Source organism: Oncorhynchus keta, chromosome 18 (genome assembly GCF_023373465.1).
Source record: "Oncorhynchus keta strain PuntledgeMale-10-30-2019 chromosome 18, Oket_V2, whole genome shotgun sequence".
Taxonomy (NCBI): domain Eukaryota; kingdom Metazoa; phylum Chordata; class Actinopteri; order Salmoniformes; family Salmonidae; genus Oncorhynchus; species Oncorhynchus keta.
Window position 1 is genome coordinate 16,926,813 of NC_068438.1, and position 14,620 is coordinate 16,941,432.

A 14,620-nucleotide genomic window follows, 5' to 3' on the forward strand; every position below is an offset into this window, starting at 1 on the left:
GAGAAGAGGGGTGAACAGAAGAAGAGAAGAGGGGTGAACAGAAGAAGAGAAGAGGGGTGAACATAAGAAGAGAAGAGGGGTGAACAGAAGAAGAGAAGAGGTGAGAACAGAAGAAGAGAAGAAGGGAGAACAGAAGAAGAGAAGAGGGGTGAACAGAAGAAGAGAAGAGGAGAAGAGGAGAAGAGAATGTCTTTCATAGATCCAGACCTCTCTTGGGGACAGTCTTTCATGGAGCGAGATAGGGAGGGAGGGAGGGAGGGAGGGAGGGGTAATAACTCACTTGTGTCCCAGGTGTTTGAGAAAGTATCCTAGGACTTTGAGGGACTGGACTCTGATGCTCTCAGTCTTCGAGGCCAGCAGCTTGTACATCACCCTGGAACAGGACAGGAGTCATATGAGTCACATGTGGACATGTTAATGATTGTGTCCCCTATGGGCTCTGGTCATAGTGCACTATAAATGGAATGGAGTGGTGGGACGCAGACAATGAAACCAGGTTGAACTAGTCGGGTGTGCAGGGAAAGACCTCCCTGTCTGTGTTGAGAGTCTGTGTGTCGGAGTGACAACTAAATTATTTTCCTGATCAAAACTGAGCCATTCCATTTCCTGCAGTGAAGATGCTGAGAACTCAGCAGGAGTCCGTGGCTGATATACATGTATATTTCATAGAATACACAGGGCATACAGTATGTTTGATCATCAGTGTATGAAATAAAAATGAATATGTTAATATCATATCATTTCTATGTAGATTTCTTCTTACAGAATATGTGAATTATTCAACAGGTATCATGTAGATTCACAACACTGGCTCCAATGTTAGAGATGTGATGTTATTACATGCATTTTGTGCATCAACAGAAAGGGGGCTTTGTTCCCCAGGGGCTGTGTGTGTGTACCGTATGCCGTTCCTCTGGTCGAAAGCTGGAATCATGGAGGCTGGGTGTTCTGACATCAGAGCCACTACCAGCTGAAGAACATCATGTATATTATCATCCTAGAGAGAGAGAGAGAGAGAGAGAGAGAGAGAGAGAGAGAGAGAGAGAGAGAGAGAGAGAGAGAGAGAGAGAGGAATTAGAAAAAGAAAGAAAGAGAGAGGGATAGAGAAAGGGAGAGAGAGGGGGTGAGAAATGGAGAGGGATAGAGGAAGGGAGAGAGATGGAGAGATTAAAGCTCCATACAGTAGATGGACATACCATCATCAATGAACAGACCTCACAACACTACACAACTACAGCTCCTGAGTGGTGCAGTGGTCTAAGACACTGCATCTCAGTGCAAGAGCTGTCACTGCAGTCCCTGGTTCGAAACCAGGCTAAATCCCATCCGGCCGTGATTCTGAAGGAGCTGCACAATTGGCCCAGCGTATTCAGGGTTTGGCCAGGATAAGACGTCATTATAATGAAGAATTTGTTCTTAACTGCCTTGCCAAGTTAAATAACGGTAAAAAAATATATATTTTTTAACAGCACAGAACCATGGAGGCTTGAAACTCACCTCATGCATGGTTAGCAGGTAGTTCAGGATACTCTGCAGCTCATCTTCCTTCACACCTCGGTCCTAAGAAATGACACACACGTTTTCACACTGACCAAAGAAACAATGTGTTCCTACTATTAACAGAAACAGATGGGAAACTGCCTTAGATTGATTAGTAAACACTGACAGTTCTGCTATATACTGAAGCTAACGCCAGAGTGTTTGTATGCCAGTAACCAGGAGATAAATGTAGGCATGAGCTATGCTGTTGATGGATAATGATTCTAATTTTGGAACCAGTTGACAAATGCTGGTTTGTGAAATTACTATAATATTGCAGCACGTTCAGTGTTCGTTCCCCAGTCTCCTGTTGTTGTTTACAACACATCTGAGGAGGAACCAGACTCTCTGCAGGAACAGATTGGAAGTTAATTGCTGTTTGAGCTGTGTGTGTGTGTGTGTGTGTGTGTGTGTGTGTGTGTGTGTGTGTGTGTGTGTGTGTGTGTGTGTGTGTGTGTGTGTGTGTGTGTGTGTGTGTGTGTGTGTGTGTGTGTGTGTACGCATGTAGCTGATGCTGATGCTGTTCAGGATTGTAGATATTTTTTATTAGTAGCCAGTTTATTTTCCCTCCGTTGTTTAAATTCTGCTTATTTCCGTAGTGGCCCCAGGCTGCAGGCCTAGGCTGCTGGGGGTGGTAGTTGTGGCAGAAATGGAGCCTGCTGCCATGTTGTTGGAGCTAAGAAACCTGAACTTGCATGCTGATTGGACCATAATGGTTCCAGAGCAATTACCCATGATGCCTTTCTGGTGGAGATAAACTGTTTTGGTGCGGAGTGTGTGTGGTGTGTGTGTGTGTGTGTGTGTGTGTGTGTGTGTGTGTGTGTGTGTGTGTGTGTGTGTGTGTGTGTGTGTGTGTGTGTGTGTGTGTGTGTGTGTGTGTGTGTGTGTGTGTGTGTGTGTGTGTGTGTGTGCAGTACCTTGAGGATGAGTTGTTTGAGGAACAGCAACATGAAAGCCCTGAGAGAGATGATCTCCTGCTGGGTGGGCCTTGGACCATCTGAGGACAAACACAGACCGAATCACTGGGATCAGTAACGTGCACACACACAGTCTGATGTTGACTTCACATCTCAGAGACGATCCATCGCTATCAGAAATGTACAGAGCGCAGTACAAGTCAACAGGGTGCTGTATGCATAACACTGCCAAACCCAGATGACTGACCAGATATAAGATATGACACATTATAGACGGTTGGTTATTGATTACAGCTGCTGCCCAGCACTATGCGGTCAGGACTCGGCGGTCCCGTTCTGTGAGATTGTGTGGCCTACCACTTCACGGCTGAGCCGTTGTTGCTCCTACACATTTCCACTTCACAATAACAGCACTTACAGTTGACCACGACCGCTCTAGCAGGGCAGAAATTTGACAAACTGACTTGTTGGAAAGGTGGCATCCTATGACGGTGCCATGTTGAGTCACTGAGCTCTTCAGTAAGGCCATTCTACTGTCAATGTTTGTCTATGGAGATTGCAAGGCTGTGTGCTGCATTTTATACATCTGTCAGCAACGGTTGTGGCTGAAATAGCCGGATCCACTCATTTGAAAGGTTGTCAACATACTGTTCTACATATAGTGTACGTGGACAGGTTTCTGCCACAGAGAGATCAATAACACCAAGCTTTCATTTACACAAGACATATGAGAATGTATCTCCCAGAGTGAGGATAGTCCTCTGCTGTCAGACACAATGTAACACAACATCTGACTGTCCTGTTTCCCCTCAGAAATCAATGGAAGCCCTTCAACACAGGCTCCCTCAGCTCCTTGTCAGACTGATTAATAGAGAGCCATCTGAGAACACAGTTCAGGGACAGAACAAGTCGTAGATAACAGCATCCTTAACAACACAGCTGTATCCACATGCTGCATCCAACTTAATCACAACCAATTACATTCATGGACTGTTGATCCTCAGGCTCTCATTGGTTGGTTCAGTCAACCTACCTGGTGTATTGGGCAGGAGGAGTATAAGGTTCACTTTATTGATAAATGATTTATGTTTGTGTTATTAATGCAGAAATCCTTTTTCTCCTCCTCGCTACAGTGAGTCAGTGTGACTCGACTAGTAATTAATCCATAGCAATCATGACAGTGTGCTTCCTACACACATCCTATTATAGAGACTTAGGAAATTGAACTAATTTGACTTTCACCCTTGGCTTGGTTCAGATAAAGCTGGCAGTAATAGCTTTGGATAATATTTCACAGGGTTGATCAATACTCTATGTTTTCACTGGGAGGATACACAGGTTCTCAGCCATGTGCAAGATGAGACAATATTGTCTGTGTCCAAAATGGCACCCTAATCCTTATAGTGCCCTATAGGGCTCTGGTCAAAGTAGTGCACTACGTAGGGAATAGGGTGCCACTTGGAATGTAGAAAATATTGTTACGGCTCTTATCCAAATGGATCAGTTCCAGACACTGAGAGTGTGACCTGAAATTAGAAATGTGACTTCAGAGGATGTGACTACATAAGAGGAGCAGGACCAACAGACTGTGTGTCTAACAGAATCATTCAGAGAGAGACAGAGCACGAGAGCGAGAATGAGAGAGAGAGTGCAAGGGCGAGAGAGAGAGATTGTGTGTGCAAGCGCATGTTAGGGATTGAATGAAATTGAGCCTGCACTGCAGTGGCTGTGTGTGAGAGGATGATGCATTGGTTTAATTTGATGACTCTCTATTTACAGGCTCCCAGAGAAACCAGCAGCAACATTTCCAGAGACAAAGTGTTCTGCGTCCCAAATGGCACCTTATTACCTACATTCCATTCCATGCATAGTCCACTACTTTTTACCTAAGGGCCCTGGTCAAAAGTAGTGGACTATATAGGGAATAGGGTGCCATTTGGGATGTAGCCAGAGTGTACCTGCAGCAGCAGCTCCGTTTCAACCAACATCTCTTTGTTCTTATAATTGAACACTTGATTATCTACTAGCTCTCTCCCTATCTCCCTTTCCCTTTATCTCTCTCCCATTCCCTCTCCCTATCTACAGGCAACACCAGAATGCTCTGAGACAAAGGAAAATCAGATCTAATGGAAATAGAAGGATCATAACATAACCTCCAGGTTCTACGAACCTCAACAAACAGAACATGGCTACTAACCTCAACAAACAGAACATGGCTACTAACCTCAACAAACAGAACATGGCTACGAACCTCAACAAACAGAACATGGTTACGAACCTCAACAAACAGAACATGGCTACGAACCTCAACAAACAGAACATGGCTACGAACCTCAACAAACAGAACATGGCTACGAACCTCAACAAACAGAACATGGCTACGAACTTCAACAAACAGAACATGGCTACGAACCTCAACAAACAGAACATGGCTACTAACCTCAACAAACAGAACATGGCTACTAACCTCAACAAACAGAACATGGCTACTAACCTCAACAAACAGAACATGGCTACTAACTTCAACAAACAGAACATGGCTACGAACTTCAACAAACAGAACATGGCTACTAACCTCAACAAACAGAACATGGCTACGAACTTCAACAAACAGAACATGGCTACTAACTTCAACAAACAGAACATGGCTACTAACTTCAACAAACAGAACATGGCTACGAACTTCAACAAACAGAACATGGCTACGAACCTCAACAAACAGAACATGGCTACGAACTTCAACAAACAACATGGCTACGAACTTCAACAAACAGAACATGGCTACGAACCTCAACAAACAGAATATGGCTACTAACTTCAACAAACAGAACATGGCTACGAACCTCAACAAACAGAATATGGCTACGAACCTCAACAAACAGAACATGGCTACTAACTTCAACAAACAGAATATGGCTACTAACCTCAACAAACAGAACATGGCTACTAACTTCAACAAACAGAATATGGCTACGAACCTCAACAAACAGAATATGGCTACGAACCTCAACAAACAGAATATGGCTACTAACTTCAACAAACAGAACATGGCTACTAACCTCAACAAACAGAACATGGCTACTAACCTCAACAAACAGAACATGGCTACGAACCTCAACAAACAGAACATGGCTACGAACCTCAACAAACAGAATATGGCTACTAACTTCAACAAACAGAACATGGCTACTAACCTCAACAAACAGAACATGGCTACTAACCTCAACAAACAGAACATGGCTACTAACCTCAACAAACAGAACATTTATTTTTATTTTTATTTATTTCACCTTTATTTAACCAGGTAGGCTAGTTGAGAACAAGTTCTCATTTGCAACTGCGACCTGGCCAAGATAAAGCATAGCAGTGTGAACAGACAACACAGAGTTACACATGGAGTAAACAATTAGCAAGTCAATAACACAGTAGAAAAAAATGGGCAGTCTATATACAATGTGTGCAAAAGGCATGAGGAGGTAGGCGAATAATACAATTTTGCAGATTAACACTGGAGTGATAAATGATCAGATGGGCATGTACAGGTAGAGATATTGGTGTGCAAAAGAGCAGAAAAGTAAATAAATAAAAACAGTATAAAAACAGTATGGGAATGAGGTAGGTGAAAAGGGGTGAGCTATTTACCTATAGACTATGTACAGCTGCAGCGATCGGTTAGCTGCTCGGATAGCTGATGTTTGAAGTTGGAGAGGGAGATAAAAGTCTCCAACTTCAGCGATTTTTGCAATTCGTTCCAGTCACAGGCAGCAGAGTACTGGAACGAAAGGCGGCCAAATGAGGTGTTGGCTTTAGGGATGATCAGTGAGATACACCTGCTGGAGCGCGTGCTACGGATGGGTGTTGCCATCGTGACCAGTGAACTGAGATAAGGCGGAGCTTTACCTAGCATGGACTTGTAGATGACCTGGAGCCAGTGGGTCTGGCGACGAATATGTAGTGAGGGCCAGCCGACTAGAGCATACAAGTCGCAGTGGTGGGTGGTATAAGGTGCTTTAGTGACAAAACGGATGGCACTGTGATAGACTGCATCCAGTTTGCTGAGTAGAGTGTTGGAAGCCATTTTGTAGATGACATCGCCGAAGTCGAGGATCGGTAGGATAGTCAGTTTTACTAGGGTAAGCTTGGCAGCGTGAGTGAAGGAGGCTTTGTTGCGGAATAGAAAGCCGACTCTGGATTTGATTTTGATTGGAGATGTTTGATGTGAGTCTGGAAGGAGAGTTTGCAGTCTAGCCAGACACCTAGGTACTTATAGATGTCCACATATTCAAGGTTGGAACCATCCAGGGTGGTGATGCTAGTCGGGCATGCGGGTGCAGGCAGCGATCGGTTGAAAAGCATGCATTTGGTTTTACTCGTTTAAGAGCAGTTGGAGGCCACGGAAGGAGTGCTGTATGGCATTGAAGCTCGTTTGGAGGTTGGATAGCACAGTGTCCAATGACGGGCCGAAAGTATATAGAATGGTGTCGTCTGCGTAGAGGTGGATCAGGGAATCGCCCGCAGCAAGAGCAACATCATTGATATATACAGAGAAAAGAGTCGGCCCGAGAATTGAACCCTGTGGCACCCCATAGAGACTGCCAGAGGACCGGACAGCATGCCCTCTGATTTGACACACTGAACTCTGTCTGCAAAGTAATTGGTGAACCAGGCAAGGCAGTCATCCGAAAAACCGAGGCTGTTGAGTCTGCCGATAAGAATTTGGTGATTGACAGAGTCGAAAGCCTTGGCGAGGTCGATGAAGACGGCTGCACAGTACTGTCTTTTATCGATGGCGGTTATGATATCATTTAGTACCTTGAGTGTGGCTGAGGTGCACCCGTGACCGGCTCGGAAACCAGATTGCACAGCGGAGAAGGTACGGTGGGATTCGAGATGGTCAGTGACCTGTTTGTTGACTTGGCTTTCGAAGACCTTAGATAGGCAGGGCAGGATGGATATAGGTCTATAGCAGTTTGGGTCCAGGGTGTCTCCCCCTTTGAAGAGGGGGATGACTGCGGCAGCTTTCAATCCTTGGGGATCTCAGACGATATGAAAGAGAGGTTGAACAGGCTGGTAATAGGGGTTGCGACAATGGCGGCAGATAGTTTCAGAAATAGCGGGTCCAGATTGTCAAGCCCAGCTGATTTGTACGGGTCCAGGTTTTGCAGCTCTTTCAGAACATCTGCTATCTGGATTTGGGTAAAGGAGAACCTGGAGAGGCTTGGGTGAGGAACTACGGGGGGCGGAGCTGTTGGCCGAGGTTGGAGTAGCCAGGCGGAAGGCATGGCCAGCCGTTGAGAAGTGCTTATTGAAGTTTTCGATAATCATGGATTTATCGGTGGAGACCGTGTTTCCTAGCCTCAGTGCAGTGGGCAGCTGGGAGGAGGTGCTCTTGTTCTCCATGGACTTCACAGTGTCCCAGAACTTTTTGGAGTTGGAGCTACAGGATGCAAACTTCTGCCTGAAGAAGCTGGCCTTAGCTTTCCTGACTGACTGCGTGTATTGGTTCCTGACTTCCCTGAACAGTTGCATATCACGGGGGCTATTCGATGCTATTGCAGTCCGCCACAGGATGTTTTTGTGCTGGTCGAGGGCAGTCAGGTCTGGAGTGAACCAAGGGCTGTATCTGTTCTTGGTTCTGCATTTTTTGAACGGAGCATGCTTATCTAAAATGGTGAGGAAGTTACTTTTAAAGAATGACCAGGCATCCTCAACTGACGGGATGAGGTCAATGTCCTGGCTACGAACTTCAACAAACAGAACATGGCTACGAACCTCAACAAACAGAACATGGCTACGAACTTCAACAAATATCTTATACACTAGTACTGTTTGTCTCACTGTTTTTGCAACACATACTAAAGCAAAACAGGCCATGACATTAGTAAGAACAACCAAAACAGGCAATCTATAACACAATATCTATTATTCATCAACATCAGTAAAAACTACCCAGAATGTCCAAACCCTTCCCCAGATCAGAACATAACCGTAGCAGAACGTTCCAGAGCTGTCTATATATAAAACTCTCCCTTCAACAGACAAACACACTCAGTATCCTACTTCACATAGATCTGTACTGTAGCTCTCCTCAATATTTCATATAGGACTAGTCTGTAGCTCTGGCAACATTCTCCAGCCTACTGTTGATTAATGTTCATGCTGCTTGCTGTTTTCTGGGCTTCGTGAGCAATCATTAACCATGTGAACTCTGTCAATAGAGGCAAAGCTGTTGCATCAACTATTCATTACACAGTTAATACACATCTACTTCCTCTGTGGAATAAACTGCACTTCTCTCCTGTGGTTACATCCAAATGGCACCCTATTCCTTACACAGTGCACTTCTTTTGCCTGGAGCCCTATAGGATGCCATTTGAGACAAAGACCAGGTTCATCAGCACTGTTCTAACCTGACCTGTAGGATACATGCAGTACTGCTTCCAACCATATACTGTAGGTCTGTATCAGAACCTGGCCCTCGGAGCCTTCTAAATAGTTTCAGAGAGGAAAAAGCTGAGAGAGGAAGAAGACATGACAGTTCAGGGGGATATTGACTTCCAACACAGCAGACAGCCGCCTCATGGCAGCCTGTTACTACACAGAGAAGAGATGCCTGTCATCTCTGGACCTGTGGTGTGTGAGTGGTGTGTGAGTGGTGTGTGAGTGGTGTGTGAGTGGTGTGTGAGTGTTTACCCAGTCCTTTAGGTGTAATGCCACTGCTGGCCTCAGGGTTACAGGTCCAGTAGTAGTACTTCAGACTGTGCATCAGCTGCAGCACAGTCCCAATACGACGGATGGTGTTGTAGATGGTTGCTGTGCCGATAAACTCTGCAGACAGGTATGTGTACAGAGAGAGCTGGACCTGAGGGGAGAGTACACACACGCATGAATGCGTGCACACACACACACAAACAAACAAACCATGAACCTATACCCAGTGATTCTACATGAATATTGCTATCAGGTATAATCATTTATAACCCACTCCAGGCTGCTCAAAGTATTACATTAAGGCTGTGAACGGAATTAAAGAGGTTCAAGCTGAGCTGAGCCCATCACCCTCCATGCAGGTGTAGAACAGAGAGCGAGACAGGCTGCTGTGGCTCACCATACATCACACTCATTAGAACCCACTATAATAGCCTCCTCTCATCACCCCCCTCTCCTCTCTCTCCATCTCTCCGCTGTGCTCTGTTCAGGCTCATTAATACAGCTTCTGTAATTAGCAATAGACTGGACTATAATCCTACACAGTCCCTCTACAGCTTTTACTCTGTCTAACGGAGAGGAGATATCTAAAAGTGCTCCAACCCTCTCTCTCTCTCATCGGCATGACGTAGCATTGAACATATTGCCAAAGTTTACTTTGGAGATTTACAATATTAACACAATTAAAATAATAATAATCAATATCGTCCACGGGAACACAGTAACAACAATCTCTCTCGCTCTCTCTCTGCTCAATGTGAGAGGAGTGTGTGTGGGGGTCTGAGGACGGCCTCCAGAGACTCTCTCAACCACAACTCCTGAGACATTTTTCCCCTCAGCTGTTGTGTGTTTATTCATAAGAGCCACCAGCAGCGGTGAGGAGTGAGTGAGAATGGATTCTCCACACAACCCAGCTCCTCTGATCCGTCTCATCCACTTCTTCACGGGTAATTATGTGTTTTCACTCTTTGACTTTCCATACTTATCAGGGTTGAGGAGCTGATTGTGACAGCAGGCAGTAAACCTGAGTCAGTGGTGCAGCCTTCAATACAGAGGAGAAAATATCCACTAATATCAGGACCCTGTTGTGTTACATAATGGATCATGGTAGAAGTGAGTAACGCTCTATACAGTCTTCAGTGAGTCAGAACTCAGGTGGGTTACCATGGATCTACCTGGACCCAGTGGAACCAGATTGCGTGGGGGTGTGGGGATGGAGCTTACCATGGTGGGGGTGTCGGGCAGGGCTTACCTTGGCGGGGGTGTGTATCCAGATGGCTGCGTTGAACAGGATGTGGTCACAGAGCTGTTTGAGGAGTGGCGCTCCATGGGTTAACCCATCCAGGTACTTAGCGAAGGACAGGAACTGCTCCAGGACCGCACGAGTGATGTGGACCCTGGAGGACTGAGGGCACAGGGAATGGTCAGACCACTGGATATTCAATCAATCAATCAACCTAGTCAACCAATCAATCAATCAATAATAATAAGCCAACCATAGAGTTGAATAGAGGGTTCACTTGCCTGTTTTAGCAGTGCCATCGAGGAGTTTCACCATTTTGAAGTAATCAACTGGGATGTATAGACATTTCACCAAACAAGCCAAGTTTCAGAGCATTTGACTGAGCATCCAGGAGTCTTTCTGTTATTATTGTTGTCTGTCAAAATGTCTCCTGACCAGGTACAGGTAGTCTCTCCTAATATTCTACCTGTGATATAAACAGATCTAAACCAGATGGTAGGATGGTGTCAGTGTGTGAGAGTTGGCAGCGGGAGGGAGAGGAGAGAAAGAGAGAGAGACAGAGAGAGGGTGTTTCCCCCGTCGGGCCTCTGTTACAGCCACCTGTTCCTGGCCCTGAGATCTGGGCTCTGCTGGACTCTGATGGATAGATGTCAGGATGCTATAGGACAGTCTGTCTGCATCCAAAAAGGCTCCATAGTGCACTTCTTTTGACCAGAGCCCTATGTTGGGAATAGGATGCCATTTTGGATACAGCCTGACAGCGGCTGGCTGGGGAAGCAGTGAGACGACATTCCCTTCAAAACACAAAGTGGATTCTTCTTCCAAATCTCTTCCTCACCTCTGTGCCTCTCTGCTCTGTTCTTTGATCTGTGGTTTGATCTTATCAGTCCGAGGCCTACTGGGCTCCATGTTTCAAACAGCATTACACAGTCCGCCTGACTGGCTGATGCCCTGTTGTGTCCCTGTCTGTTTCAGAACCATGGATCTAATTCTGGTCCTTTTGATATCCTTGGACTGAGAGTGAGGAGTAAAGAGGCTTTTGAACTACAGAATATTAAGGGACATTGGTTGAAAGATATCAATCTATAAATAACTGTCATCAGCTGTTGCCTGGCACACCATAGAAAGTAAGAACGGGTAAACTTAAATTGCACTCTACTCCCTATATAATGCACTACCTTTTGACCAGAGCTCTATTAGTGTCATGCCCTGACCATAGAGAGCCCTCGGGGTTCTCTATGGTGTAATAGGTCAGAGCGGGACTAGGGGGGTTTTCTAGTTATTACAGTTCTATGTTGGTGTGTGAGTATGGTTCCCAATTGGAGGCAGCTGAATATCGTTGACTCTAATTGGGGATCATACTTAGTGTGTCCCTTTTCCCACCTGCGTTGTGGGATATTGTTTTGTTTAGTGCCTATGTGCGCTACGTACTGCACGTTCGTTAGTTCTTTGTTGTTTTTAAGTTTCACTGTAATAAATATGTGGAACTCTACTCACGCTGTGCCTTGGTCCACTTATTTAAACGACGATCGTGACAATTAGGCCAAACCAAACCCTGTAGATTTGGTCAACTGTAGTGCACTATATGGGGAATAGCATGCCATTTGAGGTACAAGGTATGATGTATTGATTTAATTGATTGATTTTGATTGATTGGATCATTAAAAACCCATAGACACAACATCAAAGCAAAGCAGGACATACATTCAAAACTATGGAAGATGACAAAGAGTCTTGCCTTATCTCCAGTGTGCTTTATGGTTTAGGTTAGAGTTTCTACCTTCTCCAGCAGAAACCCGATTACAAGGAATCCTTTCCCTCCCAGCATCTGTTCCTGCATCGCCACTGAGCTCTTCAACAGATCAACCAGGAACACCAGGAGGGTGGCACTGCAACACACACACACAGGTTTATAAGGATATGGACACACATCAGGAGGTGTGCAGGAGTACGCAAATAAAAAGCCAAATGTGTCAAAATGTAGATAAATTGCTCCTCTACTGTGCAATACCATCATTATATCATACAGTATGGTGGTCCTGGGGCTGTCTGTGTCTCAGTGTAGATTCTCCTTTACCATCTCTAGGCGAACCTTGTTCCTCTGATTATCCTACCAGTCAGGTAGTCGAGAGGGAAAATTATACAAGGCAGCAGCAGAATTGGAGAGAGACAGACAGAGGATAGGCTAATTCAAGGTCATCTTCTGAGGAAGTCAGAAATCAGCTAGAGACTGTATATCCTAACCCCCAGCTCCCAGCCTCATCTCCTAGCCCCAGACTCATCTCCTAGGCCCAGACTCATATCCTAGGCCCAGACTCATCTCCTAGGCCCAGACTCATCTGGCCCCAGCCTTCTCTCCTTGCCCCAGCTCCCTGCCTCATGTCCTAGCCCCAGACTCATCTCCGAAGCCCAGCGCCTAGCCTCATCTCCTAGCCCCAGCCTTCTCTCCTAGCCCCTGCCTCATCTCCTAGTTCCAGCCTTCTCCCCTAGTTCCAGCCTCATCTCCTAGCCCCAGCCTTCTCTCATAGCCCCTACCTCATCTCCAAGTTCCAGCCTTCTCCCCTAGTTCCAGCCTCATCTCCTAGCCCCAGCCTTCTCTCCTAGCCCCAGCCTCATCTCCTAGCCCCAGCCTCATCTCCTAGCCCCAGCCTCATCTCCTAGCCCCAGCCTTCTCTCATAGCCCCTACCTCATCTCCAAGTTCCAGCCTTCTCTCCTAGTTCCAGCCTCATCTCCTAGCCCCAGCCTTCTCTCCTAGCCCCAGCCTCATCTCCTAGTTCCAGCCTTCTCTCATAGCCCCTACCTCATCTCCAAGTTCCAGCCTTCTCCCCTAGTTCCAGCCTCATCTCCTAGCCCCAGCCTTCTCTCCTAGCCCCAGCCTCATCTCCTAGTTCCAGCCTTCTCTCCTAGCCCCAGCCCCATCTCCTAGTTCCAGCCTTCTCTCCTAGCCCCAGCCTTCTCTCCTAGCTTCACCCCCAGCCTCATCTCCTAGCCCCAGCCTTCTCTCCTAGCCCCAGCTCCATCTCCTAGCCCCAGTCTTCTCTCCTAGCCCCAGCCTCATCTCCTAGCTCAGCCTAATCTCCTAGCCCCAGCCTTATCTCCTAGGCCCAGCCTAATCTCCTAGCCCAGCCTAATCTCCTAGCCCCAGCTTTCTCTCTTAGCCCCGCCTAATCTCCTAGCCCAGCCTAATCTCCTAGCCCAGCCTAATCTCCTAGCCCCAGCCTAATCTCCTAGCCCCAGCCTAATCTCCTAGCCCCAGCCTTCTCTCCTAGCCCAGCCTAATCTCCTAGCCCAGCCTTATCTCCTAGCCCCAGCCTCATCTCCTAGTTCCAGCCTTCTCTCCTAGCCCCAGCCCCATCTCCTAGCCCCAGTCTTCTCTCCTAGCCCCAGCCTCATCTCCTAGCCCAGCCTAATCTCCTAGCCCCAGCCTTATCTCCTAGGCCCAGCCTAATCTCCTAGCCCAGCCCAATCTCCTAGCCCCAGCTTTCTCTCTTAGCCCAGGCTAATCTCCTAGCCCAGCCTAATCTCCTAGCCCAGCCTAATCTCCTAGCCCCAGCCTAATCTCCTAGCCCCAGCCTTCTCTCCTAGCCCAGCCTTATCTCCTAGCCCCAGCCTCATCTCCTAGCCCCAGCCTCATCTCCTAGCCCAGCAGTCTCTCCTAGCCCCTGCCTCATCTCCTAGTTCCAGCCTTCTCCCCTAGTTCCAGCCTCATCTCCTAGCTCCAGCCTTTTCTCCTAGCTCCAGCCTCATCTCCTAGCCCAGCCTAATCTCCTAGCCCCAGCCTAATCTCCTAGCCCCAGCCTAATCTCTTAGCCCCAGCCTAATCTCTTAGCCTCTGCTCCAAACCTCATATTGTAGCCCCAGCCCATCCTAGTCCTTTTATCAGTCTCTAATCCCAAAGACATGGTATCCTCTGAGAAGAAGTGGAGGGGCTGTTTACTGCTGCATTGGGGTCAGTTACTGTCTTCATAGTGGGTCCCTCAGTTAAAGCCTGTCCTGGCAGAGTGACTGTGTCTTGGCAGTATGACAGAGGCTCTCTCTGACACTCGCTAATCCGCTTTCCTCGGGTCCTCCAGAGGGACTCTCTCCAGGCCCAGACACATCACAAGGACACAGTGATGAGCACACAGCTCTGCAGGACAAGAGCAAGTGTAGTGGGGAGAGATGATGACCTTCTTAGACTCTGGACACAGACTACGTATGCAACTGGCTGGC

The 14,620-nt window shown here is 46.8% G+C and overlaps 1 protein-coding gene across 2 annotated transcripts in view; it reads right to left on the reverse strand.

Moving 5' to 3' along the window:
- Positions 1 to 14,620, reverse strand: part of LOC118396847 (neurobeachin-like) — a 372,037-nt gene that overhangs the window by 262,680 nt on the left and 94,737 nt on the right. For both annotated transcript variants that reach the window (XM_052467492.1, XM_052467491.1), the window contains exons 11-17: positions 12,188 to 12,296; positions 10,417 to 10,569; positions 9,150 to 9,318; positions 2,457 to 2,536; positions 1,498 to 1,560; positions 900 to 997; positions 281 to 373 (exon numbers count right to left, since the gene is read on the reverse strand). In XM_052467492.1, the coding sequence (XP_052323452.1) occupies positions 281 to 373; positions 900 to 997; positions 1,498 to 1,560; positions 2,457 to 2,536; positions 9,150 to 9,318; positions 10,417 to 10,569; positions 12,188 to 12,296 (765 nt within the window). The remainder of the gene's footprint in view (positions 1 to 280; positions 374 to 899; positions 998 to 1,497; positions 1,561 to 2,456; positions 2,537 to 9,149; positions 9,319 to 10,416; positions 10,570 to 12,187; positions 12,297 to 14,620) is intronic.